This window comes from Bombus pyrosoma, linkage group LG5, assembly GCF_014825855.1.
Source record: "Bombus pyrosoma isolate SC7728 linkage group LG5, ASM1482585v1, whole genome shotgun sequence".
Lineage (NCBI taxonomy): Eukaryota > Metazoa > Arthropoda > Insecta > Hymenoptera > Apidae > Bombus > Bombus pyrosoma.
Window position 1 is genome coordinate 605,675 of NC_057774.1, and position 26,017 is coordinate 631,691.

Sequence of the window (26,017 nt, forward strand, 5' to 3'; positions counted from 1 at the left end):
TAGTGTTCTACGTACATATGTACAATATTTGACTAGAAACTTAAAGGAGATTGTACACTTATGTTATTTGTATTAAAGATAATAAGAAAATATTATCGTTTTATAGATTACGGTGAAATGAAATTTACACACGACCATTTAATAATGTTTGTATCCTTTGATCATTTTTCGTAATCTGCGATTTTGCTTGACATATTTTATCCAATTGTACTTTCACATTATGATCAATTTCTTTCAACGTTTCTTTCATAGGTTCTATTAATTCTTGCGTTTTCCTGAAGAAAAGAATCATATACATGATTAAAATAAGCGATTTTAAGCGATGCAAAACTTAATATCCTGTATTCTTACATTTTTTCTATTTTCAGTTGTTCATTTACTTGTTGATATTGGTTTTTCCATTCTAATAATTCTTTTTGCATGACTTCTATATCCTCCTGTTAGGAGTAACGTAAATTACACGTGTGATACTATAAAATATAATAAATCAATGAGTTACCTGAAAATAATCCAATAACTTCCCAAGTGGATTTGTTGCACGTGTTAATGTTTGTATCGTGTTTCGTAGTTTATCAATTTCTTTTGCTACAGCGTCGCGTTTTGTATTTGTATCCCATGTCTAATAACAAATATTATGTTTCATGTTACATTGAAATAGTGTAATGTCGTAAAAATAATATTTTATGATAATGGTAAATTGTACTTACAATATTTGTTTTTTTAGGTATCACGTCTACATTATCATTATTAACCAATTCCTTTTGTGTTTCTAATATTTGAGCAACAAGGTGTCCATGTTCTTGCGTTAATTGATCATCGGCTTTATAGTTGCCACTGTTTTCTAAGGAATCGCTACCAGTTACTCTAGTTTCCATAACTACCATGTCTTCAGCATCATCATCATCATCCTTAAGGTCAGAATTCTCCACAATGACACTAATGTTTCCCATAGGCGTCCTGGAAAATAAAGCAGTTAATAGTTTATATTCTCTAGAAGATCTTTTACATACGAAGTATTAAAATGATCTAACAGTATTTCTTCGTTAACTATTAAATCTGCTTTGCCTCGTATTCTAGGTGCTGCAGGTCTGGCACTAATTGGTCTCGCAGTAGGTGGACGTAAGGAAGTTCTTGGTCTAGAATTTGATCGTGGAATACTGAAAGTATTTTATCAAGTTATCGTTAAATGTTACAAATATTAATCTTCCATAAGATACAGTTTGACGTGAACGATACCTAGCATCGTTATTTTCTGATTGAAACATTTGTGTCTCTGATATCGACTGACCAGATTTTTCTATGCTTTGTAAAGAAGCTTCATTATTTACTATATCATTTTCCTTGTACTCCACCTTGTCTATATTTTCATCTATCTTATTATCTCTGATGTTTGGCGCAGATTTCGACTCTGAATTAATAGAGTTTGACGTATCGAGTATTTGATATTGTAATTCGTTATTTTCAGCATTTGTTATATGCTTCGACTTGTTCTCGGATTCTTTTTGTTTTTTGTTTTCGTCGATTCTCTTATCCGACTGCAGAGTTTCAGACAAAGGTGTGGAGGGTCTATTCTGTTTGGGTTTAGCAGACGAAGAGCTTTTTCTATGCGCAGATGCAGGGACTTTTTCTTGGGCTGGCTAAAACATGTAAATTCAGTTACGCTCTTTCATGTTCATAATTTAAGCGTAAGATATATTAAATCACCTCGACTCGTGGTACTTCCGCAGCTTCAACATTTTTTTGAGAATCTTGATTTTCATTTTTACGCGTTGCTTCACGTATCGTTGAATTATCTTCGTTAACAGCTTTCTTTTTTCGTTCTATAGATTTTTCTTTCGATGTTGAAGCCCTTTTTTGGGATGTTTCTTTTGACGATGATTTTCTTTCATCTTTTGCTACAGACAGCTTACTTCTTGAACTAGATTTGCCTTTTCCTAAATTCTTCTTGTATCGTTCGATGGCTTCCACGCTGCTTATCTGTTTAATTTGTAGAACATTTTTAACTTTACCGTGTCGTTGGTTTTTTTTATATTTGTAAGTAATCGCATAGTCATTTGTGCTTCTTACGGTCGTAGAATCGTTACCTTCTTGTCTAAAGCTTTTCCAATTGCTTGCAATAACTCGTTTGTTTTGGCTGGTTCCTGGCCTGAGATTATCTTACTGGCTCGTACAGTTAAATTAGCGCCGGTAATCAGTTCTGAAATTATTGCCTAGTATATTTGAATACGTCGAAGAACGTTATACATTTTATAATACAAGGAAAATTATAACTTACTCACGACGTCGATCAGTTTTGTTAAATAGGCAAGTTTCGCTTCTTTGTTTTTTATATTTTCTGAATTTAGTTCCTCCTCTGTATACAAACCGTCCAGAAAACCAGTTTCGTTTATGACCTATGATACCATTCATTTATTAGTTATAAAAGCATTGATTATATTCATGTTTTATTTACAGTCAGAAACACGAGCAAAAGATACGTTACTGCTGAGACGATATCGTGAAGAAATCGAAACGGTGGTTTTCTTAGTAATTTTTCGGTGAGAGGTGGCTTTTTGAAGTATTTGCCGAGTAAATCTTGAGTGTTTTTAATTGTTTCAGGTTTTACATCGTCTGCCATTGTTAATCACAAATAAAACATATCACTGGTTACAATGCCTTTCTCACAACCTTGCTGAACGTTGTGTGTATCAAATGGTTACTTGGCAACCAATGTGTGACCAACATGTTCAATTGATAGACTGGATCTATTTGACAGAGTTTTTTTTAGCAATATGCGTATTATTATTCTACTTTTTTTTAACCGGTTATTTCAATGACATGATATATGTATAAAAAAATAGATCATTGTGTAGAAATTTAGAAAAATTTGTATTTCAGATAAGAATAAGGGAAATGGAAAGGATAAGAAGGGAATGCAAATGCTATAACGAAATAATAAATATCAATATAAATATAACTACTCAGATCAAAAACGATCATTTAGAGAATTAATCTTATACCACTGAACGAATCTACCGTTCGTTCAAAATTTCTTCTCTTCTTCGTCTTTAAAATGCCGTAAGTTTAACAACTTAAATAGCCCTAAAGAAAGAAACTAAAATATTCAATCTACCTCCAATTAAATTATTTTAATTTGGTCGTATAATCTTGCAAAAATTTGAGTCTAGAGAGCTTACACCCAGCGAATAATAATTAAAAAGCGTTATTTTTAGGTTCGCATGTCCTCAACTTCCTGTTATCATTCAGGCTAATAACTGGATGACGATGAGTGGATGGAGGAGCAGAGCGGGCTACGAAACCTGGAGACTGGTGTGCAATCATATAGTGGAAAGGGAGGCGGATAAATCAGCGGACGTCGAGGCGTTAGCGTTTTATAGTGCATTAATTAGTCCGTGATGAGGGGGCGGATAAAAAGTTTTTACAACGTTATAAATGCAAAAGGTGGATAGGACCGTTCGTAAGACTCGTGGGACGCGATCCGCCATTTAATTTCACCTTCTTTTTACGGTGACCATCGTCCATGTCGTATTTTACAAGGTATGTATACGCGGTGGTGTGTCCACGTATGACACACTCAGGCCGAACCGTTTATAGCTTTACTACATCCTCGCGCCTCCGCTGTTTCGCGTTACCGATGCGTGCTTTATTGCCATCGTTTTATTAGGCTTTCGTTTAATTGGCCGGCTGTATCGGTTAAGCTTCGCATGCTTTCCTTAGTTATGGGCTAATCGTGCTTTCTAACGAGCTTCGTCTCTTGTTTTAGTACGTTCTATCGACCTTGTTTATGCGGAATTAGAGCCACTTTACGATGCCTCGCTAGATGAGATTCCTATCCCTAATGGATCATTCTAGATCGAATTTGCGCTTTTTTCATCTTGATCGATGGACGCATTTACGTTGTCGAAGATGCTTGCCGATTGAACGGTAAAGATATTGAAAGAACGAGTGGATTTTTTGCCGATGAACGGGGCAAATATATCTATATAATAGGTATGTCGGAAAGAGAAGTAGGTAAAAATGATGGATTTGAACGATCCGGGTACCTCTTGCTTCGGCACGATGGATAAAAAAAGGATTTCTTTTTATTTTTAAGGTTACTAGCCATTTCACTTTATTAGAATACGTCAAAGTTTCTTTGACTAAATTAAAGTTAAATATCGTACATAATAATATGGCATCGTCCCGCTCTCAAAACGAAATCATACACCACACACAAATTACACGACAGAAAAATCTCAGTATTCGGAGATCACAAAACTGATCCTGTTGAAAATCATCAAAACTGATAGAACACCTGCGTCAATGAATTTCCTTTATCGTATTTTATCGTCCCGCTATTATGCATAATATCGATGATTTCCTTTCTTCTTCGAAAAGACAGATCATCGACGGTGTCGGACGCGGAAGAATGAATAAAAATAATTTAATTATAAATTATCTTAACAGACTTACGTTTAACCTACGATATTGCGGTCAACAATACATAATCGACGATTTATACTAATGTTACATATAATTTATACTTTTTCTCCGTATCGATAGTACAACGACGATCGCTTTAATTTTCGAGATTTTCGCATATCTATAAAGGTGTACCGATCTTATCAACCGTTTTGTTTTTATTCCTTTACAATGTAATTTCTCAAGCGTTGAATTTGGTGTTGTTCCACCTTTTTGCTAAACTATGTTACATTTCTCTTTAACGGACGTAGTTTAATCCTCTTAAAACGAGAGTTTAATAAATAAGTATTGTACAAGACTAAATGGTTTCTCAACGATTCGTTATTCCAAGAATGAAGTATTTTTCTAAATAAAGTATTTAGAAGTTCTTTTTTTTGTATCGATAAATCGGAAAAATACAGAGCCACGAATATCTAATATAAACCTAGCTCAATTTCATCGTCGCAACATCCATCGATCGTTCCGACCATACACCTCCCTCTGTCCTAGCTCGTCCATTCATTTCATTTTCAAACAATCGCATCTTCATCCTCGACATTCACCATCCAAACACCATCATCCTTGATTCTGTCTGTCGAAAATTCTCCCAAATCCAGACGATCATCTTTTAGCCTCTATCTTATCAGATCTTGAAATATTCTTCTTTCTCTCCGTTTTATTTAACTCTCGGCCGCAATCCTTCAGATTTCCTTGTTCAGGATAATTCCACAGGGTTGAACCACCCCGAGATTAGTCAATTTCGGCCTCTTCGAGGTGCTTTTGCCTTCGTCTTTCTTCAGGAGCTCTTCTATCGAGTAAGGATTCCTTTTTCTCTGAGGTTGCGCCGGTCTTCCTTCGACCGCCGCTTCTTTGGCCATGGTGCTCTGCTCGTTTCCCGTTTCCAAGATTCGCGGAGACGCTATTTTCTGCTTGTCACCGCTTGTTGGCGGTGGACTCTGTCGATTCTCGAGGTTTCCGGACGAGCCGGTTGTACTGTGTCTGACGAACGCGCTACGATCGCTGCCGATCTTCTGGCCGAGCTCTAGGATTATAGGCGAATTTTGGAAAGGCTTGTAGTGGTCTTGGGACTCCGTGTTCTCGTCCAGGTCGCTCTTGTCCAAGGAGTCGTCGCTGCCCGCCATCGAGCTCGAGCTGGATTTTAAATCGACCTGGTTCGTTGGTCCGCTTTGTTCCGACAGACGTTCCACGTCTAACGATCTGCAACAGATATCTAACGTTTAATCGGAACGAACGCACTAATGGATCGATCGTACGTAGCGCGAGATAATAAGCGATAATAAGCGTCTTTATTACCGATCCGTTTTTCGAGATTTAATAAAAAAAAAAAAAAAAAGGTCCAATTAAGGGCCACTCGAGGAAACAGAAATCGGTTAAACAACTTAGACTTACGTGAATGATTGCATTCCATGATGCAAGTGCAGCGTAGTTGCTTGATAAAGAGACGAGTAAAAGCTTGGATTCCAAGATGGTGCGCTGGTATTGCCGGAAGTTGTGGAAATGTGCAACGGTCCCAGTGATCCCGGATAAAATAATTGGTAATCCGTTCTCATGAGTGTGTCTGAGGGTAAAAATAAAATATATCCTATAATACAATGTAAATTTAACCAAGAATACTCATTAACGTTTAACGCTTTCATTATATTATTTTATTTTATTAACGTATTTCATTGCTCTTATTTGTCACAGAGCTAGCTATTGCGTTAAACGGCCACGTTACACGAGACGTACAAGGTTTATTGAAGGCGATCTTAATGTCTATATTTTTACGTAACTCGCGTCACTTAAAATTAAATCGACGCTCAAAGTGGTCGTGTTTATACGATAGTTCCTTAGGGAGAAACAAGAAGGATTGGAAGATGATCTCTTCTTCTTCTACGTCGATATTTTACGTCCGTCGAGAGAAAATTTGATGTATTTACTTGCAACCGATACGTGTCGTTTGCATCGTTCTCGGCGAAATCATATTTTTCCATCGTTAGAAGATTTCGTGAGTTCGACCTCCTTTCAGTCGCGCGTTAAACATTTTCCCGATCGAAGTTTGTCGAAGATCGTCAGAGGAAAGATGGAATTGTATTATTGCCGTGAAAGTGACTGATTTATCGGAGCGTTAGAGTTACCAAGGTCATCGGACCTTGCGATTAACGTTAAAATTGAAAGAAACACCGGCCGTGGAACAGGACAAACGTATCACGTTTGATCGACACAAATTTCGTGATGCAGCCTCGGTCTCAGTAGGTGAAAAAGAAGACTACGACGTTATAGACAATTTACGGTATAAACGAGGTAAATTTCGAGGCAAATTTCGAGTTGCTTTAAGGGGTTGCGTGCCGTTCATCACGCTGCAGCACGCTGACGAGTCAATCGGCCACAGGGTATTTTACGAATTCTTCTTCTTTTTCTTCCTTTCTATCCTTCTTTCTTCCCCCTTCGTTCGTCCTTTCTTTTCCCTCTAATCGTTGCATCGCTGCATCCGTTGCTCCCTCCTCTTCTTTCTCTTGTCGCTCCTCGTCTATATGGAAGCGAATCGTAAAAAGGACAAAAACAATGGAACAAAATTCGGACAGTGATTCCGAGATACGGACAGATGTTTAGGGGATCATTAGCCGGTAATGGCGCACTCGCGATGCAGCTTTCCCTCGCATAATGAGCCGATTTCGACGTTTGACTACGATCGTTCGAAAGCTGGACGATCAGCTGACACTTTGGTGCGATTATTCGTGCAATCGCGATCTCTTTCTCGAGAATTCACATGATTACGCGAGAGCGGTTCGAGGTTTCGCTGCTCGTCGAGTCTGCGAGGAACGACGCGACGGGCCGATGGCTATTTCGTAGAAAATCGTTTCGGCGTATCTCGAATTTCAATTACAATGCGCAATTTCTCTCTTTATCGGAATCAGGTATTAATTTAATTTATCGCGTTTATTTATTACCATAGTATCAAGTATTCGGCGATAATTCTCACCTCTATTGGCGACGTTCGAGGAAACTTGCGAGGCGTACGTGCTCGGTGAACCACCCTCGATCCCCGTGTGATCCGTATGAAGTCCACCGCCTCGGAGAATTCGATTTACCGAGGAGACGGAGGGTAAGCTTTGGGGATCGCAAGCTCCTTGTCGCGCCAGCTGTTCTCGGATCTCCCAAGCGAACATTGTTGGTTGTTCTTGTTTCATTCGTAAAATCTTCTTCACGACGGTGGGGGTGGCCACTTGCTGCAATAAATCAAAATTACAAGCGTACGAATTAAAAGAAAGATTCGTTTGGAAAGACACACAAATCCTAAAGTCGTAGTATTATTGTATTATATCTTTGTATTCGTCGTTAGGAAAAAGATTGGCCGGGAAAGCATCAAAGACACCGATCTTTCGAAATATTCGCGCGAAAGAAAGTTCACAAATTGTCTGGAAGATAATTGCTACGCACGCCCCTATTTAATACACGTTCTCCGTTGGGTAACGTATTCATCGAGTTTGTCAACTTTATTAAACGACCATACTTGAAGTTTAACGACTCGCTGCCGTAATAAATGTCAATTAACGCAGCTAAATTTGGCGATTTTGCATAAAATATAAGGGCAGGTATATGGAAGGTGGCTACCGTAGCAATGTTGCAAGATAGCACCTGATTCTTCGAAAAGAGGCGATTTACATCGTCGTTATTTTTCAAACTCGAACGCCGCTGTTTGCGATACTTGTCGGAACATAACGCGATGTTATCGATTCGATATCGACTCTTCTATCCCTTCGTAATTTCTTCTCGCCATCTTTCTTAACCGAATTATCGGATTTTATCGACGATACACGATAAAGTCCTTGTGGCGAGATATACGAGTATGTCCTATCTTTTTCTCACCAGCGAAGAATCACTTTGTGGCAAAAAGAAACGTAAAATGTAACACCTGCAAGGTCGCACGCCGCGGAGAAGTATCCGCGTAATCGTTGCCACCTTTTCTCACACTCATTTTCCTTTTTAGTCGTTTTTATCTTTTTGGTTGGGTATCGAACACGTAACGCTATACTTTCGATATCTTATATATCCCTTTATATTACGTGTATTCCGCGCACCTTTGCGCTTTTAAATCTCCTACGAACAGCATAAAAATCCGCTGTCTAATTACGACGAATATTTCTTCACTTTCCGTGTTTTCGATATTCTTGCGTATCAACGTGGTCTAAATTCACGAAAAGCAAAAGCGTATCTCCGGGAAATGCTGTACGTTCCACCTCTTGGTGGCGAAGAGAACTCGGTGTTCCATTCGTTTAGACAGATGCCGTTCGTTCGAACAGACAAAAGCCAAAAAGCTAACGTCTATTGACGCTTATATTACGCTCTATGGGGGCAACATGGTCGTACCATCTTCTAGCATTATCGATGATTAGATTCAGAGAGAGAAATTTCACTTAAATTCTATACTACGGTATTCTCGTTGCTATCTAGAACATTTTTCCGAAATAAAAAGTGTTTTCTACCAGCGCTTTCTGCTTCGCAGTGCGAGAATCTATCGGGTCGAAAAAACATTCCCAAGGGACGTCGCAACGTTTGGACGGTCGCCGACCGTTGTCGATTATTAACCTGGTGGTTTTTTCATCCGGCTGGGGGACTCGGCGCTATCTCATCGACAAATTAACGCGAAAGTGGTCACACTGTCGTCGAAAGGGGCAGCAAGCAGCGGCCATATGTCGTTCACAGGTGAAGCACGCTGGTTGCGCCGGTGGATCAGATAACGGGTAAAGATCGCAAAGGTAGGTGGGTAACGCGTACCGCGCTTTATTACAGTTTAGCCCCGGTTTACCGAGGAGGCGGGCTCATCCGCTCCTCGCAGACGCGTCCCGTTTCTTTTTGACGGTCCCTTCGAGTGGGCCCAGTGGTGCTCAATCTGGCCACCGTTCATTTGACTTGCTAATGAAGTTGCGCGCCCGGGCCCCGGATAATTTTATGCTAACGCGATGGAAATGTTATTCGTCGTACACAGATTTTCGAGATCACCGATTTCTCTGGGGCGGCCACGTCACCGACACCAGGCAGAACGATAACCACCAAGAGGGTGGGGATCGTTTCTTGCCAGATTTTCTGTGCAGGGAGTATGTTATTTTCTTTGTTCTAAGCTCTTTTTCTCGTTACCGTATTTTATCACTATACTATTCGATTCGATCGTTTTCATTCCGATGGTCTTTTTCGTTATTTTAACTTGAATCGTCTTACGATTATGTTTTAATTTTCATTATCCGTTGTACGATCGAAACAACTGTACCGATCGTTCGTGGAATCTTATTCCGAATAATCGCCGAGGTGTATATATATCGTGATAGTGATAGCTGCTGGCTGTAGATATCGCTGCTGGGGTACTGCCGGTATTTTATTCTTATTTAAGAATCGTGGAAGAAAAGTCGAACTACGGGCGCTGAACCCGGGTTCTGAAACGTTCGTAACTTAAGGCGCCAACTACTGCGCTACCGTCGTCCGGTGTTAGTTGATGTCGAGTGGCGGTATTTGTGCTGTCGAATGCCGCCACATCGCGTACGATGTGGATCTTAATCCTTTAAACACCGCAACATTTCCATAAATCGTTTCCCCCTAAACGTAAAAAAATAAAAATACAAGGCTAAATGGCACGCAGTTTTCGATACACGACGTCGTTCATTCGTGTTTCACGAAATTTTCGTTTCGTCGTCTATCGACGACAGTTTCCCTACTTTCTATATTTTTTAAACGTCTCGATCGTGCATCGATGGCGGTAAAGTTATCGATATACACATTTGCATCATATATTATAGGTTCTGCGTCTATACGTGTTTCCGTATAACGTTTTTGTTCTATCGTAGCTTGTTTAACGATAATTGTTAATGTTAACTTTCATCGAGATATAGAGAAATGACGCGAGTGTAAGGTATCGTTCGTCGCGATACATGGCTGGCCACTTCCGTTGGTTACCAAATTATACCTTTGGTTACCTAGTAAATTACCTAAAGCATGTAACGCAAGAGTGTCGTAATAATTCTCGACTCGTTTCAAAATGTCCTACCAAACGATTCTAATGACTCGTAGAAAATATCTTTGTAACAACGATCTAACAAAAGCGTATTAATTTGAATAAACGATACCAAATCGTATTCCACAGTGTATAGTTTATAAAATATTCAAAATCAGAAGAAATAACATAAACGATCAACGTTACGAATTATAAAACGTTCCTCTTTTGAACATTTTGAACATTTCCTAAAGTGTACGCTGTAAAATATCATTTGACGTTGTTCGTTCAAATTGATATACTTTCGTTGAATCGTTATTACCGAGGAACGCTCGAACCCGCGAATTAATAGCAAGTCTCGATCGATACTCCGTTATGGCGGTCGTCGATCGAACATTCCCTGGAATCTATTCGTCTTCTCTGAACAAGAGCGCACGTTGAACGATGGGAAGAGCGGCCAGTGTGTGTCTGTTCATTGAATAGGGCCGATATGGGAGCACCACTGTTAGGCAGAACGTTTAAGGGGGCAGCCGTCTCCCCGTCCGCCTAATAGTTTCAGGGGTTAGGACAAGCATCGCGTGCTCCCAGGAGCATCTCAGATTCTAATCTGACACTTCCGTCGTCATTGCCACAATTACCCCGGCCCACGATATACGTGTCCTAATGCCTACCCTCTCGCGTTGTACCGCGTACCCTTGAGCGGCCCCCGAGCGGCCGCTACGGGTTGGTTCCCGGCGACGTTCATCGACGGTGTGTCTTTCGTGTGCGTGCCACATCACACTACATCGCACCGTACCACACCGCGTCACAAAGGAAATTGGTCGCATGGACATCTGGCGCTAAACGTTAGATAACGTAAACTATCGAACAGGTTGACCAACTCGGTAATTACTGTCCGAAGGGCTATACTCTGTCGCTTTTGGTATATGGGGTTGCCCCAATTGTTGTTCGCGATAAGACGCGCGTGGAGATGGGTTAATAACATCCTTTCTTCTTTCTTTTTTCGGGGGACGAACCAGGTACCCGAGCATTTTTTTGGCCGATCGTCGTCAGTTCTCGGCGATCGTTTCGATATCAACGTTCCTCCGCTTCCTTTTCGTCGGACAGTTGCGCGATATATTAAGCTCAAGGGTACGAATTTGTCGTTGAGGTTGGTGATGATTAACGGTGGTTGGAGGATTTTCAGGCGTACTTCGGTTTAGTTTTTAACTGGCGCGATTTTTTAACGTCGTATCAACCGTTGATAAAAGAATGTCAAACGTGGGAAGATCGAACCAACGAACTTGTAGAATGGATTAACCGTTAAGGTTAAAAGAATAGCCGATTCTTGGCGGTACTTGTTGAAATATTAAAATACCTCGAACGTTTCTTAATACCTTTTTTATACTCAAAATTGTTCGTTTAAAGTTTTTGATCGTCGAACGTTAACGATTATTTACTCGAACCGGTATCAGCTGGTATTTAAATTATACCGCAGGTTGCGAATTTTTCTCGATTAATTCTCTAATCAATTTGTTACGATACGATCGCAAGAAAGTTATCGACCGACAGGCCGCGTTAATTAGCACGTTGATCCGTAAACGGAACGAGCTCCGATGTGCGCGATCGCTGGCTGTTTATTCTCGTCGTCGCACAACGTTTAACCGGCTGTTACTAAATCATGCATCGAGAAATAAATACCCATCCGTCAGAAAGCTCAGGCGCGACTCGTCACCGTGTTCGCGCGAGATCTTAATTACCAGATAAATGGAAACGCTTGTGATGGAGGAACGGAAATCGTCGGGGGAAAACGAGCGTTCGCATGCGACAATATTTATGACGTATTCTTCGAGAGAAGTCTGACGAATGTATCGAACGATCTCGCGGAATTAACCGTGCAGGAGGGCCATTATTACAGGACGCGCGCGTTCAAGGAAAAATAAGCATTCGATACCGAAATACTTCTCTCACGACATTGCGATCGCGTTATTAAAGTGAGCGATGAAAGTTTTTTGCAAAATTGGATCGTTAATTGAAAATAAACGTGGAATAAGTACAGTGTATACAGATATTTGTCATTAAAGCGTTAAAATACATAAGCCACATTTGCAAACACATTTGCAGCAATCGCGCGCGAACGTTATTAAAATCTACAAATTAATGAGAAACTAACGGCTAAAAAGAATACTTGTGCTCTTGCAGAATCGATGAATAGTAGATTTGATTTATTCGTTTAAATATAATTAAAAGTCACAATTAAATAATTATTTTTAGAATAATTATAATTAAAATAGGTAACGATAGGATTATTTTTAACGCTCGTTATCGACATCAATGCGTTTAAGACGGTTGTTCATGATGCTGTATAGTAATTCTTCTACGTCGATTTTCAGATTGGTCTCAAAATCAGCCGATACTTTGCTTTATCGAACTAGCTTCGATGATTCGATAAAGGGAACGCGAGAACGACTCGAGTAGAAGAGGAGAAAATTTTCGGCGTAAACTCCTTCACCTCGAAACGTGTAATTTCTTAAAACCATTACGCACCGTTCGACCAATCTCGATTCTTTGCAAATACGACATTCGGCAATTTTCATTACACACCCAGGTAATAGCATACACGCGGGCAACGAATAGTACGGGGGACGTGCCTCGTACGCGTTGGCGAATTAATTCCGTTCGATGCGTATCTTCGGCAGAAAACGCGGTAATTCCAGGAAGGAGTCGTACGGTTTTCCTGCCTCGAACGAACGGGTAATCAAAAAATTTCGTGGATCGGCGCACCTGTAGCCGCGACGCCGAGCCGTTGTGCAAACACCGAAAACGAGAAAAAAAAGAAAAGAGGAAAGAGAAAAGAAGGAAGAAAGAAGCAGAAAAGAGAGAGAGAGAGAGAGAGAGAGAGAGAGAGAGGAGGTGATCGAAGGAGGGAACCGTATGATCGCGGGTACGATTTTCTTCGCGTTCCACTTTATTATCGGGAAGGTTTCGACGGGGCGTACATTTTTCATGAGACGATTTCCTCTGCCGTGATGCGACGCCATTATCTGACGCCGTATCGCGCCGCTTCCAGCACGTATGTACATACACGGACTCGAGAGATAACGAGCAACCAGGACGAAAGTAGCTTTACACGGTTCGGAAACCGCGCACAGCACACGGTGGAACACGTGTAGATCGAACGGATAGTTGGACAATTAATTCGCAAATTAACCGGTCGATTGGAAAATAATCGGGCCTGGCTAACGACCGTGACGGATTTCCTGGAACGCGCCGCGACGACCACCGGTCGTGTCGGTGAATACAATCAAGATACCGGCTTGGCTCGAGCGTAATTTCCCTTGTAATTTGTAATTTGCGAATAAAAATACCGACGCTTTTATCGATGACGAGTTTCGCTGCGCCTATCTATTCCAAGTCTGTGTTATAGTTTAGCGTTTGCGCGCTTCTGCGTTGTTTTGCTGGCAATTTATTAAAGATCTGGCCTTTTTATCGTCCACAGTTTGATCGGAGATTCCAGCTTTATAATATTTTACGAGTACGCCAGCCTCTGCACATTTATCGCCTGTATAGTCACAGCGAGTATAATATATCAATATATATTAAGCAAAAGTTAAAGATTATAGGAAATTCGATAAATTTGTATAGTTTTTGAGAGTATTCGTACGATTTAATTATTAAAGAATGGTCATTGATATCTGTGAGAGATAAAACAAAGTTAATAGAGTTAATGAAAGCAGAAAATTCCTCGCCGTATCTAGCGTAACATCTATCGAGAATGCTAAAAATATCGAAACTGTTATATAAAATCTAATTACGTTATCTCTCGTAATTGTCTGTTTCTTAATGTTCTTGTTACAAGTTATCAGAAAAATCTTCTTTATATTTATATGAAATACGTGTACAGCGACGCTCGCCCGATTCCTAATTGTACCGATATTGCTTTTTAAACTCAAATTGTGGAAATTTTAATCCTCCCAATTTTTCATATAAAATTGAAATATTAAGACAGCGCATCTGTAAATCGTCTGTAAATCCAAACAAAAATCCTTACGCGTTTAAATTTCATTTAAGTTTCACTGGAAGGTTAACGCGAGTCACGTCTGACGTATCATCGACTCGAACTCCTTCCGCCGCGTGAGATTTAATCTATCGGGCTGATTCTGTTCGAGACACGACGCGTTTGAAAGACGGTGGCCCGCCGTTTCATCGATGATCGACACTTACTTTCCGTTACTTGGCAAAAATTTTCCGCCGAGTTATAACGGACGTTCGGCGAAAGCAACGTTAAAAGTGGCTTTCAGAAGAAGGCAATCGGATTAAAGCTACCGTGTAATTAAGAGTCCTTTGGCTCGAATTCATTACACACGATTACCGGTATTTCGTCCTTCTTCGACTCGCAAGCAGAAACATCAGGTTAATCGAGAGCTAAAATGCACGATGTGTATACTTATCAAGATGTACCGAACATCTCCAAATATCCTTAATAACGTTTAAATAATGCTGCAACGACGGTTCGGAGGTTTTAATCGCTGCATTCAACGCCTCGTTTCTACGGAATTTAATTACAAGCGATAAGGAATACGCAAACGAGACAGTCTCGCCTCGAATAAATGTAGATAATACGGTTGATCTTAAAAACATAAAACTCGGGAAAAAAGAAAAAGTCAATAGGAAAATATATCGCGCATATATATTCTGTAAAGACCTAATAACGCGAAAAAAATCATTAAAATCAAAATTAAAAGTACATTGAAACAGTTTTGTCGTCGTGTAATCACGTCCGAGCTTTAAGACGATGCAGCTTATCTCAAACTTAAATGACGAATGGCAACTATGGTACCACAAACGAAGCACTCTACGGAAACTGATAAGATCTTTCCACGGGTGTTTAATAAATACACGAAGAAGAAAAATCACAGATGCGAAAGGAATCTTTGTTCTCTTGCAACTTTCTAGGAAAACGTCGCTTTTACGAGCGTTAAAATCACCGCACGTTGATACTTTCCCCTTTGCGCTAAAACTATCAAAGTGCAAAATGATAAATCTCTCTTAAGCGATAAACATTTTCGCAGAAATCTTGTAAATTGAATAACGGCGCGTTTCTGGAAATTTGAGTGACTTTTTTTTTTTTTAAATACATAGATGAAATTACGTATCTATCCTCTTGCCATATTTTTCATCGTAATCGTCTAGATCGTACAATATATATCGTATCTCGGTCGTTAGCAGCTCTGCGGTATAAACCGAAAACTTGTATCCGCGCGAAAAGAGCGAAGACTTGCCTTCTTCATTACCCTCGAGGAAAATCGCTTCTCTGGAAAGTCAGGGTCGCGATAGAAACTGCAGAAACGCAATATCCGGCGGCTCGACTATTTTGGCATCGCCTGGTACCAAAACGAACACGCCACGATAATGGCCGTTGATGACGATCGTTTACATGCGCTCGTAATCGTCCTCGAGCACAGTCAGAATTTAAATATGCTCTTCAAGTTTCCACGCAAGAGAGCGTGGTGAAGAAGAAGGAGAAGACGAAGAAGAAGGAGAAGGAAAACGCGGCAGGAGAGAGGAACGCGGATCGCAATTGAGCGCCGGGAGGTCGATGCACGCCAGGCATGGTCGTTATTAAAATAAATTCATTAAGCCGAAACGGGGATCGCGCGAGTTCCCGCACGGGCGCGTCGTAAGAAATTCACTGTGTTGGTAGTGTGCAATTATATTGTCATTAGTGACGTCACGCGCGTAATACAACGCGGCTTCCTCTTATTCCGTCTTTTTTTTTTTTCATTATTTTTCCTTTTTCTCTCTTCTTCACGGATGCTCCGTGGCAGGCTCCGTGGCGTTCGCACAGGGTACCATCGCATCGCGCAGGATTCATCTGGACGGAGATAATCCAAGCACCACCCCTTGGCCCTTGATTATCGAACCCGTGTAACGTACTACGAGATATCGCGTGGTCGGTACTGTTGCCACGTCGGAACTCGTTAACTCGTAATTTCCTTCGGGACGCCATTTCGAGATCTAAAGCCTCGTTCAGTTCGGTAGTTCGAGTCGTTTCGAGACGATTCGAGTCGCATCGAATCGAACAATTTAACTTGAAAAGTTTCGGTTTACGCAAGTCGAGCTACTTCGATTAAATCAGTTTGGCCGAGGGCTGTTAAAAATACGTGTTCGCATGTTGGAACGAAATACAATACAATAATTTCGCGTCCATCCTATTTCCTAAATAGTCCAATTCAGTTTCAGATCTGCCGAGAATAATCGATACGATCGAAATCCGAAGAATTAAAAATATGTTATATATTTTCCGATTTCGATAAAAGTCACATTAACTTCAGCGGAAAGCAATTGCCAATATTTGTCAATTACAATCACGATCTGCTGAAAAGTCGTACGTATGCCCGACGAAACAAAATCGGTTTTACATCAGTTGGATCCTATCGCCTCCGATCTATGTATCGATCGTTTGAGCCATCCGAAGCTCGTTAGCGAAAAAAATTCAATGAAAGGTGTTTAATATCGTAAATCGAATAGTCCGCCGGCGGCGTCGTAAACAAAGAATTTGAATTTCAAATCGGACAAGCATTAAGAAGCGCGTCGAGCACGGGGACGTGGTGGAATCGTTGGCGAACGCCTCTGCGGAATTCATCTTTCGCGCGTAAAAACGAGCCTTAAAGGGTCGCTAAGTGCGTCTAATTCGACTCGTTTTCCGTCGGAACGATCGGCTTTACGATCGTCCCGTGATTCCCTCGGCCATCGTTTCCCTGCCTCTCCGCCCTCCTCGTTTCTCTTGCTTGCTGCTCGAAAGATTCGAAACAACGTGCCGATAATTCGGCGCGCGACACCGTGATCGCGGCGCGAGCGCAAGAAAACCGACCGTGCAAAGCCATGAAATTATGCAAATGCACGCCGCTGCAAGGTGTTTGGATAATTGCGCGCGCTGTCGGCTCCGCGCAGCCCTTACTTAAAATCACATCAGCGCCGTGCTGCCGGCCGACGACTTTTGCGCCCGCGTCTCGCCTCCTCTCATCAGTGTCACCGCCCCATAACGCACACACATCCTTCCCTCGCGTTTATTACGCTTTTTGTCCTGTAGGTAACTTCTTCTCCTTTCCGTTTATCCGCCCTTCTTTCTCTTTCTATTAAGTCGCCGCTGAAGCTTCCAGCTACTACGGTACAGTCCTTTACGGATTCAATTTTTGAATCGTTCGCACTTCCGACAGAGGTAGGTCAATCGGAGGTACGCGCGATGGTTTATGGCCACGTTGTTTTCGAGTTAAAGCGTAATTGTCGGTAATTATTTGTACCGGCTCCGCGTTATGCCGCAGTTTACGACGCGGCGATAATTGACGCGAGTATTTAAACGGGAAATTGATGGGGATATCGGTTAATTTTGGTGCAAGATCGCAGGGCGAAAGGAGCGACGTTATCGGAATCTATCGAAAACGCGTAAGCTAAAAAAACGTGTATACAATACCGTACAATTTGGATTGGTTGCTAAATTTTAAGGATTAATTAAAAACTTAACACCTTGTACTTACGCCACGTTTGCTATTATACCCGTATTACGCTTCATAACGTATACGTATATTTTGCTAAATATTAATAAGATATTTGCGAAAGAATCGTTGCTCGCTATCTCGCTCGAATCGAAAACAAGGGGCTTCCGGTATTTGCCGTTTGAAGAAGCAGCGATCAATTACAGCTTCGAGAGTATTACTTTCCACGAGATTTCATAGTTGTGTGTAAGCTTTATGTCGCGTAGTTTACTAATAACGTTGCATCGCGATTATATAAATTAATAGAATCGATAGAAGCGTTAAGGCGTTGCAACGCGATCGCGTTCTATCGCGTTCATCATCGAGGAAACGCACGAAGCAACGCGACGATAAATAACAAATACGAAGCCTTTCCACGTCTTTGTGTTACTTTGTATCTCTTTGTAACTTAAAACGGTTCCAAGATCGTTAGAACGCTTACTTTCGTTTTGCTTCCTCCGATGCTTCCTGGTCGAATGCTTCCTGTCTCGTAGAATCTCGTGAGAATCTTCGAGACGCATCCATGAGACACAAGAAGTTGCCGTGAGATATCGCAAGGTCTGACGCCGACCAAAGCGAGCTGTACGATTCTTTGTCGAACGCAATCGGGCAATGGCCTTCCGTTAACAAACACACCACCCAATTGATTAACTCCTGCTTGACCTGCAACAGCAAACAATAAACCGTTTCCATTTAATTCCAAGTCCAAGTCCAAGTCCAAGTTTTTATCGTTCGTTCGTGCCTGGCTGTCGTTTCCATCCAAACTTTCTTATACACCGTATTCGAATATTCGAATATCGATCTATTTTTTTTTTATAGCTTTTATTTGTTAATTTTATTTATTCGTTTGTTGGCTAAATATTTTCTTTCCTTAATCCCCGTGTAACTTCGATAGCCACGATAAGGGTCGTAGAAACAACACGGCAATCGACTTGTTAATTGAAACTGCTACTCGTCGTCGCGTACACATACACAGTTAAACAAACGCAGAAAATGAGCGTACGCGTTTTTGCATCGCCATTACGAGAAAAAGCGTCATTATCCAGGCGATAATCGCGAGGAAAACGTTGGTTGAGCGAACTAAAGCGTCTACCCTTGGGTTAACGAAATTAAATCATTAGCCTTCGGTGGAAGGAAAAGATCGAAGGCATCGCCAAGACACAGCTGCAGCTGTGTCGCTTTTGTATTTCACGTAAAATGCACAATAATAAAAGGACGATAATCCGCTAATAATTAGTCCGGTTCAGGGTGGAGCACTAGGCAGATGCATTTTTTCCGAACCTCTAATAATACAGTTGGGAACGTTGGAGCGAACTATGTACTTAATTGGCTCTAAAATTTTGTTCACTGTAGCGTCAGCTCGTTCTACAATAGTATACGTTGAAATCCAGACTACGAGTCTACGATCTAAAACAAACTTGCTGTTCGAATCGTGAAAATACGATACGCAAAATGAGTTTAATCGATTAAACGAATGATTTAACTTCGATGTTATTATCTTCGATATTGTTCCAAAAATTAATAGTTTTATTCGCGATCGTTTTAGCGATCCATTTTGATATTTTTTTTTATTACCGGATCTAAAATACACGCTATCGTTTCGTTTCGTTTCTATCGCGTGAAACGTCAAAGTGTCCGACGATACGCGACGACTTTGATCGTTCTGTGCAGAGTCCAAGACCGAACTTTAAAACGTCAAAGCTCGGTTAATTCGGAAAAGGCGACTTTCCTCTTCCTCTGTCGGTGAGTTCCGAAGGATTCTCGAAAGACAGAAACGAAGGGAAGAAAGAATCGTCATTTTGACATTCTTACGGGAATGTCCAAAGGGAAAGAGGACGTGTAATTATCCGCAGTTCCATCAGCGGACGTCGGACGCGGGCAGGAAGCAGGGAAAGGAACGGCGATACTCATCGAAATTGTTTTCCGCTAATTTTCAAACGTCGTCCTCCCTGTCGATCCTCTCCGATTACCGTTTTTACCAATTTTTCACGCGCTCCACGCGAAACGAAATTACTCGGATTACTCTTCCTCGATGTTCGCTAACTCATCGAGTCGTTGCTTCGTAAAAGGACATTTTGCACTGTTTTCTCCGATACAACAGTAACTAGCTCGATCTCTGTGAAGATAACGCGTTCTCGATTTTTGATACCGTTGATGCGCCTGTAAGGTCGCGTAATCGTTCCCTTTCCCCTGTAGTTGCGCGTATTTTAATTGCTACAAGATAGTTTTCCCTACAAGGTAGCGACGGTGAATTTATGGTGGATGCGTCGTTGCGTTACGCGATACTTTGATGTTTACCGATGTTGACCGACGAGGATAACGCATTGTTACGTAAATAGATTGAATATTTATGGCGATTAGCAGAGAAGATTATTACGAGGAGGAAATTGCTTAAATCCTGCGGACTTGTTATATGGTTTGCAAGCATTGACTGCAAGGAGTCTGTGCTTTTTATGTTTATCTATCTGTATATTCTATATACATATGTATCTATATTCTTATCTATACTTGTTCGATGCATTGGAAGGTTTTTACGATAATGATTTTGTAAGGCGAAGATGATTACGATCGTAATAAAATCCTGTTACGTAAGCATTATATCAGCGCATTCACGGTGAAACGATACGAATCAAAGCCTTGAAGAATTATTATTAGACCTATTATCTATTTGGAAATCCTTTTTTAAATCTACTATCCACTGTGTCTTTAGATTTCTGCTTTGACAAATTATTAGTATTCGTATTACGTTTCTTTTTTGTGGTTATTTAGCAGTTTGTAGCTGTTATTTAGTCGTTACGTAGTAAATATTACAAGTCGGGATTATCATAGAGATTGACAAATATGTTACAAGCAGAAACGTGTAAGGTCTGACAGAAATGCGCTTAGTGGTTCAAATCATTAAGCTCAATAGCATTATTCTATATAGCATCGCCTCTATTCCCTTTCGTATCGTAAAACTAAGGCACGCTAACTCCGTGAAACGTGGAGCAAATCTATCGACGTTTAAAAGTTAATCTGTTTCGTTGGTAGAAACGCGCCTAATTTCCTCTACGCGTGTCCAACACGAATTAACCCCGTAACCGTTCGATTAATTTCCAGAACGCATCTGCCGTAGAAAATATTACGAAATAAGATGTTACATTGGAATTGCGTCATTTAAAACGGGAAGCGAAGCGATTACTAATAACCGTTCGCAACAAGCGAACGGTCCTTGATGACTTTTAATAACGTCAGCGATCCAGTCAGGAATCGACGAATTCCGACCAGGCTTTCAAAGTTATTTAATCTTGGCCGATTTTCGATTTCCTTTCGAGTCTCTTACGCTTTTATAGGCCACTTTGCTCTTCGTCGATGGACAGAAGTGAGAAACGAGGCAATTCGTATGATCGATAAAATCGTCGCCCGCGATCCGAGATCAAAAGAGGCAGAGCAGGAGGCTCGTCCGAATCGGGCGAGAAATTATCATAATTCGTTTCACGGCCGAAATTTTGATGGAGGATCGTTTCTCAGATTCCACAGTCACGCAGCTGCTTAAATTAACGATATCCAGATTATAAAGTCGACCTTTTCGCTAGCGGGACAACTGTTCGCATACGCGCCTCCATCGCTCATACTTTCGTCTTTAACGCAGACGCCACTTTTGAGTAGAGGTGATTTAAATCATTTGAATATAACGTGTATAGTTTGAGTACTTAAATGTCGGATATTTTAAGATACGAGAATGCTAATTCTCGCATAAATTCAATCCTTATGTTGTCTCTGGAAGAATAATCGTGAGAGCAGAAATTAGGTAAAACATATCGCACAAGTTGCACAGGAGAATTTAAGAAAAGTCAACTTAGACAAAATCGATGTATCAAATATCTGGATAAAAGATACGTAACAAATACCAAGAGTGAAACCACTTTTTCATTTCCATGTCTCGTTGTCTTCGCTTCTAAATAAATTTCTCAAGTTAAAATTTCGTTTGACGCAGCCCTCCGTGTTATTCATACTCGTACGATATCCTAACGAAATTTATATAGACAGATTTATATAGATTCCCAATTTCAAATTCCCAGTTCCAAGTTCTCTAAAATTTCTTCAAGGTTCTAGCTTCAGCGACTCGACTTTCAATATTTTTCATCGTTTTACCAAGAAACCGATGGGATCGAGCAAACGACGAGGTCGTGACGACTAAATCACCGCCAAGGATCGTAAAACGGTAACACCCGGAAATAAAAACGTCGATCGATCACCAATTTTATATCGGCGCGTTGAAAATCGTACGAGGACGGACGGGACGAAGCCGACACGCGTTTAACCACGCGCGGAATAAAATTTGAGTTACGCCGCCTCCGGACGTTCCCTGCTCTCTTTGAAACGGCCGAACGAGGGAAAGGGTCCGAACAGCTTCGAGATATTAAACCCGCCATAAATCAGCGGTGGCTTACCGACCGCGAGAACACCCTAATTCCCCGATCATTTTCGGTAGCCGACAATTACTTAACGGCATAATTATTGCCAGAAAATGAAATCTCACGCAGATTTCTGCGATCTACCATCCAACGAACCGATGTAACGGTTCTGCTGTACGTAGATGTAAATGGCAGTCCGTTGTGAACGAGTTTCGTCTTTACTTAAATCAAATATATGCCATCCGAAGCGGATAATAAGCGTTAAGGTAAACGCGTTAAATACAATCCCACGGAATATCGAAGTTTTTCGATACAACGAACAATCGACTGGTTCGATCGTAATTTTTATATACGATATATTTTCAGAATTCGCTTTCGACGATAACGGTTTTCTAAACGCAGTCGATACGATTAAAAAATTCCTGAATCGAAGCCAGTAAAATCCAAAGATTCGATAAAACGTCAAAACCGGCGAATTCTTGATATATTTTTTTGAAATCTTGAAAATTCTTGCACTTGGAGCATCGATACGAGATATCCTTTACAGTTAGGTAAATTACGGGTTGGACCACTTGCTCGTCGAGTGATTCAGTTCGGTGATTACGAAGAGGGAAAATGGATACGAAAGAGAAGCTGCGAAGAGAACGTCCCAAAAACATGGTAATAAAACGGACACGCGAGACGTAAGAGCTCACGGGTGAAGGATGATTTAAGGAGGCCTTTTTAACAGCGGCGACAAACTTTTCGCCACGTTATTACGATGGAATTACATTAAAAAGGGGAGAAATTCTCGCGTGTCGATCCCTCGTTATTCATCGACGATATCCGACACCGGTGCAACGATTTATTCGGCGTTATCGGCAATTATTATTTCACCTCCTCCAAAATCCTGTCGCATGTGTCCCTTCCCTCCTTTCTTTCGCCTTGTTCGCTCTTTCTCGCACTCTCTTTCGCCGTTTCCCTTCTTTCTTTTTCTCCGCTCCGCCTTAATTTTGGCGCTACATGGTAAAAAGAGTGTCGCTTCCTGTTCCAGGCTTCGCAGATCAGGCCGAAATTACACCGAGGCCAGAACAGCGACAGACCAACATGACCGCCGGCCAAATTATTATTACGGCAAAAACCGAGCAGGAAGTTGCGTTCTTATCTTTTGTCAAAATCTCGGGGCGAAATGCGAAACGCGAAATTGCGCGAATAAATGTCGGATTCCCCGCTGGTCTCTTGTCTCCGCGGCGATGGCGCGAACGTGTAAAGTTATCGAGCATGAAGATCGTCCGACGGAGGTTCGCCCGATGCAAGAAAAAAGGGCGTAACATTCAATATTCGAACGGTCGTGCCACTTTTTTCCGTCCAGCGATCTTTTTTTGTACGGGGAGAAACGAGTCCCGTCGAGTGATTGTTTTAGATACTTGTTTTTTAATCTCTTGATTTACGACCTTCCATCTAAGTAGCTACTTAAGAGGCTGTTATAATTAATCGTCACTGTAATATATACGACGATCGGACCGTGAATAAAACATATAAAATATCCACGTTTCCTATTCCATATTTCTATCGAGCATTGTAACTCGATGGAAAATCATTTTCTGCGTAGATTCCATTTTCTTAATCGTTCCGTCAGAAGTATGAATTTGCATAAAATTCCGCCGTCAATGGAGGACGATCATTTTTTAACTAGCTAATAACAATTAAACGTATAATCGGTAACTTGCATTGCAAAGAGCTGAAGAAGTTCGATCAACCAACTGAAGAGGAGCCTTTCACACACGATCGCCGGAAACCGATCTTTCGCGCTTCGTTAGAAAATGAAAAGAAAGAAAAAAACTCGCGAGCTCGAACCAAGTTCGATCATGGTGAATCGCTATACGTATAACTTTAGTTGCTGCGTATGTATAGCGGTCGAAGAGCAAAATCTCGGACAAGGGATCGAAGACGGTTGATAAGACCAGGGAAAGAACGAAGCGGGACTAATCGTAAGAGAGAAAAGAGGAGGAAGAAGAAGATGAGCAAGATAAAAAAAAGATATGCGAAATAACGTGTCGATGCATACCGACACGTAACACCGTGTAGGCCATAAACTAGTGGGGGTAGAAAGATATTTATGCGACGGCTGGCGAGCATAGAAGAGCGAAGAAGGATTATATCTTCGGATACGTAATAACGGTTAGCTTAGAATTAGCGAACTAATGCGGGCAAGCGCGTCGATCGGTATCGCGTTTGCCATTTAGGCCCTAACCAAACTATACACCTGCCCTACCTGTAATCACGATCCATCTACGCTAACAGATTTTTTCTCTCCTTCCTTCTCCATCTTCCCCTCTTCTTTGTGCACGAGGGACACGCGATGCGATGATCTCTCTTTTTCGCTCTGCAGTCGATCCTAAATCGCATGTATTCGTAATTGAAATGTACGAGCGATACTTACGCCCTTCGTATGGCTCTCTTTAAAGCTACGTTAACAGCTAATCGGTTGGTTAATGGCTGATAAGATTTTGACCCGACTCTTTGGCTAATCTGTAAAGTGTTTAATACGAAGATGTCGAGGGTTGAACGAGGACGAGGATCGTTTTACGATTGGATCGGTTTTACGATGAAAAATTTGCTAGGTATTATTAGGCACTCTGTATCGCTAGTCGGCATTATATTCGTTAAACATAGATTACGATACATACATTTTTGGAAATAAGTCGCGATAAGTAGATAAGTAGATATTTATGGATTTACATGGATTTACATGGACAAAAGTGTCCAGAATGTGTGAAAGTTAGGATACTTATGATTACATAAGTTTATTAAAACGAAACGAGTTTCCATTTAAGTTTCATTCCTTTAATCGTATTCATAGAAATGTGAGATGAAAGTGACGAATGTTAAAATTAAAAAGAATTCTAGAATTATCAAAACTCTAAAATAAAAGAACGTTTTGCGAAAAGAAATTCATATTTCGCTTTACTTTCAAAGAGTTCTTATTCCTTCCACGATAGAACTTAAAAGTCGCATTTTTTAAATCCTATTCTGCTCTACCTACGCCACCGTTCTACCACGCGTTCTAATTATATCGATCGCTAATGTCGCAGGCATTTTTTGACGCAAAGATCTGCGATCAATCGTAAATCATTCTGCCTCGATCAAATAAAGTCTCAGTTCGGATACTTAACCGTTTAATTGCTCGAGTAATTAAGGCGATACAACGTATGTGTCGATGATAGCTAAATCGTTAAAAGGAATAAAAAAACAATCCTCCCTTCGTTTCAACTGCAATCTCGATACTGCAGCTTGTTTAGAAGTCTTACAAGTCGTGTTAATAATCTACTTAAACGTTGAACGAGGGAAACGAGGAGAAGGAACGACGGCAAGTAGAACCTGAGAGGTAAAAAGCACGGCAGACAGTGCGATATAATTAAACTCGTTTAATAACAGGTCTATAGATCTCGCCTCTCGATTCGCCGTATAAAATTCTTCGTTAATTACTGTCAAACTGGCTTCTAAATCGTAATTTAGCCGACGCCTCGAGCGTCCGATCGCTCGTGGAAGGAATCAAGGAGGAGCAGGAGAAGAAGAAAGAAGGAGCGAGCGCGAAAGAAACGACGCGAGCGCGCGTGCACGCGCAAAGAGAATAAGAAAGGAGCGATTTTAATTTTGACCAGCGAACGACTCGTCTTCTGATCTCGCCGACAGTAGCT

At 41.0% G+C, this 26,017-nt stretch overlaps 2 protein-coding genes across 3 annotated transcripts in view; both read right to left on the minus strand.

The window, feature by feature from the left end:
- Window positions 1-85: 85 nt before the first annotated feature.
- LOC122567435 (TRAF3-interacting protein 1) lies at window positions 86-2,712 on the minus strand. The gene is made up of 10 exons (XM_043725933.1): window positions 2,483-2,712; window positions 2,276-2,393; window positions 2,085-2,197; window positions 1,705-1,977; window positions 1,237-1,637; window positions 1,032-1,157; window positions 708-957; window positions 500-619; window positions 352-437; window positions 86-275 (listed from the first exon to the last, which is right to left on the minus strand). The coding sequence occupies exons 1-10, from the start codon at window positions 2,615-2,617 to the stop codon at window positions 125-127; spliced, it is 1,773 nt and encodes a 590-aa protein (XP_043581868.1). The 5' UTR covers window positions 2,618-2,712; the 3' UTR covers window positions 86-124.
- A 1,303-nt stretch (window positions 2,713-4,015) lies between these two features.
- LOC122567441 (paired box pox-neuro protein) overlaps window positions 4,016-26,017 on the minus strand; it is a 33,926-nt gene continuing 11,924 nt past the window's right edge. For both annotated transcript variants that reach the window (XM_043725951.1, XM_043725950.1), the window contains 4 exons: window positions 18,383-18,603; window positions 7,424-7,670; window positions 5,851-6,019; window positions 4,016-5,658 (listed from right to left, as the gene is read on the minus strand). In XM_043725951.1, the coding sequence (XP_043581886.1) occupies window positions 5,142-5,658; window positions 5,851-6,019; window positions 7,424-7,670; window positions 18,383-18,603 (1,154 nt within the window). In that variant the 3' untranslated portion in view covers window positions 4,016-5,141. The remainder of the gene's footprint in view (window positions 5,659-5,850; window positions 6,020-7,423; window positions 7,671-18,382; window positions 18,604-26,017) is intronic.

What these genes read in the sequence shown, in the direction of transcription:
- LOC122567435 (XM_043725933.1), bottom strand. Translation starts at nt 2,617, where the DNA reads ATGGCAGACGATGTAAAACCTGAAACAATTAAAAACACTCAAGATTTA. An exon ending in AGTTATTGGATTATTTTCAG is followed by an intron (nt 438 to 499) that starts GTAACTCATTGA and finishes TACTCCTAACAG; the next exon opens with GAGGATATAGAAGTCATGCA. An exon ending in CAACTGAAAATAGAAAAAAT is followed by an intron (nt 276 to 351) that starts GTAAGAATACAG and finishes TCTTTTCTTCAG; the next exon opens with GAAAACGCAAGAATTAATAG.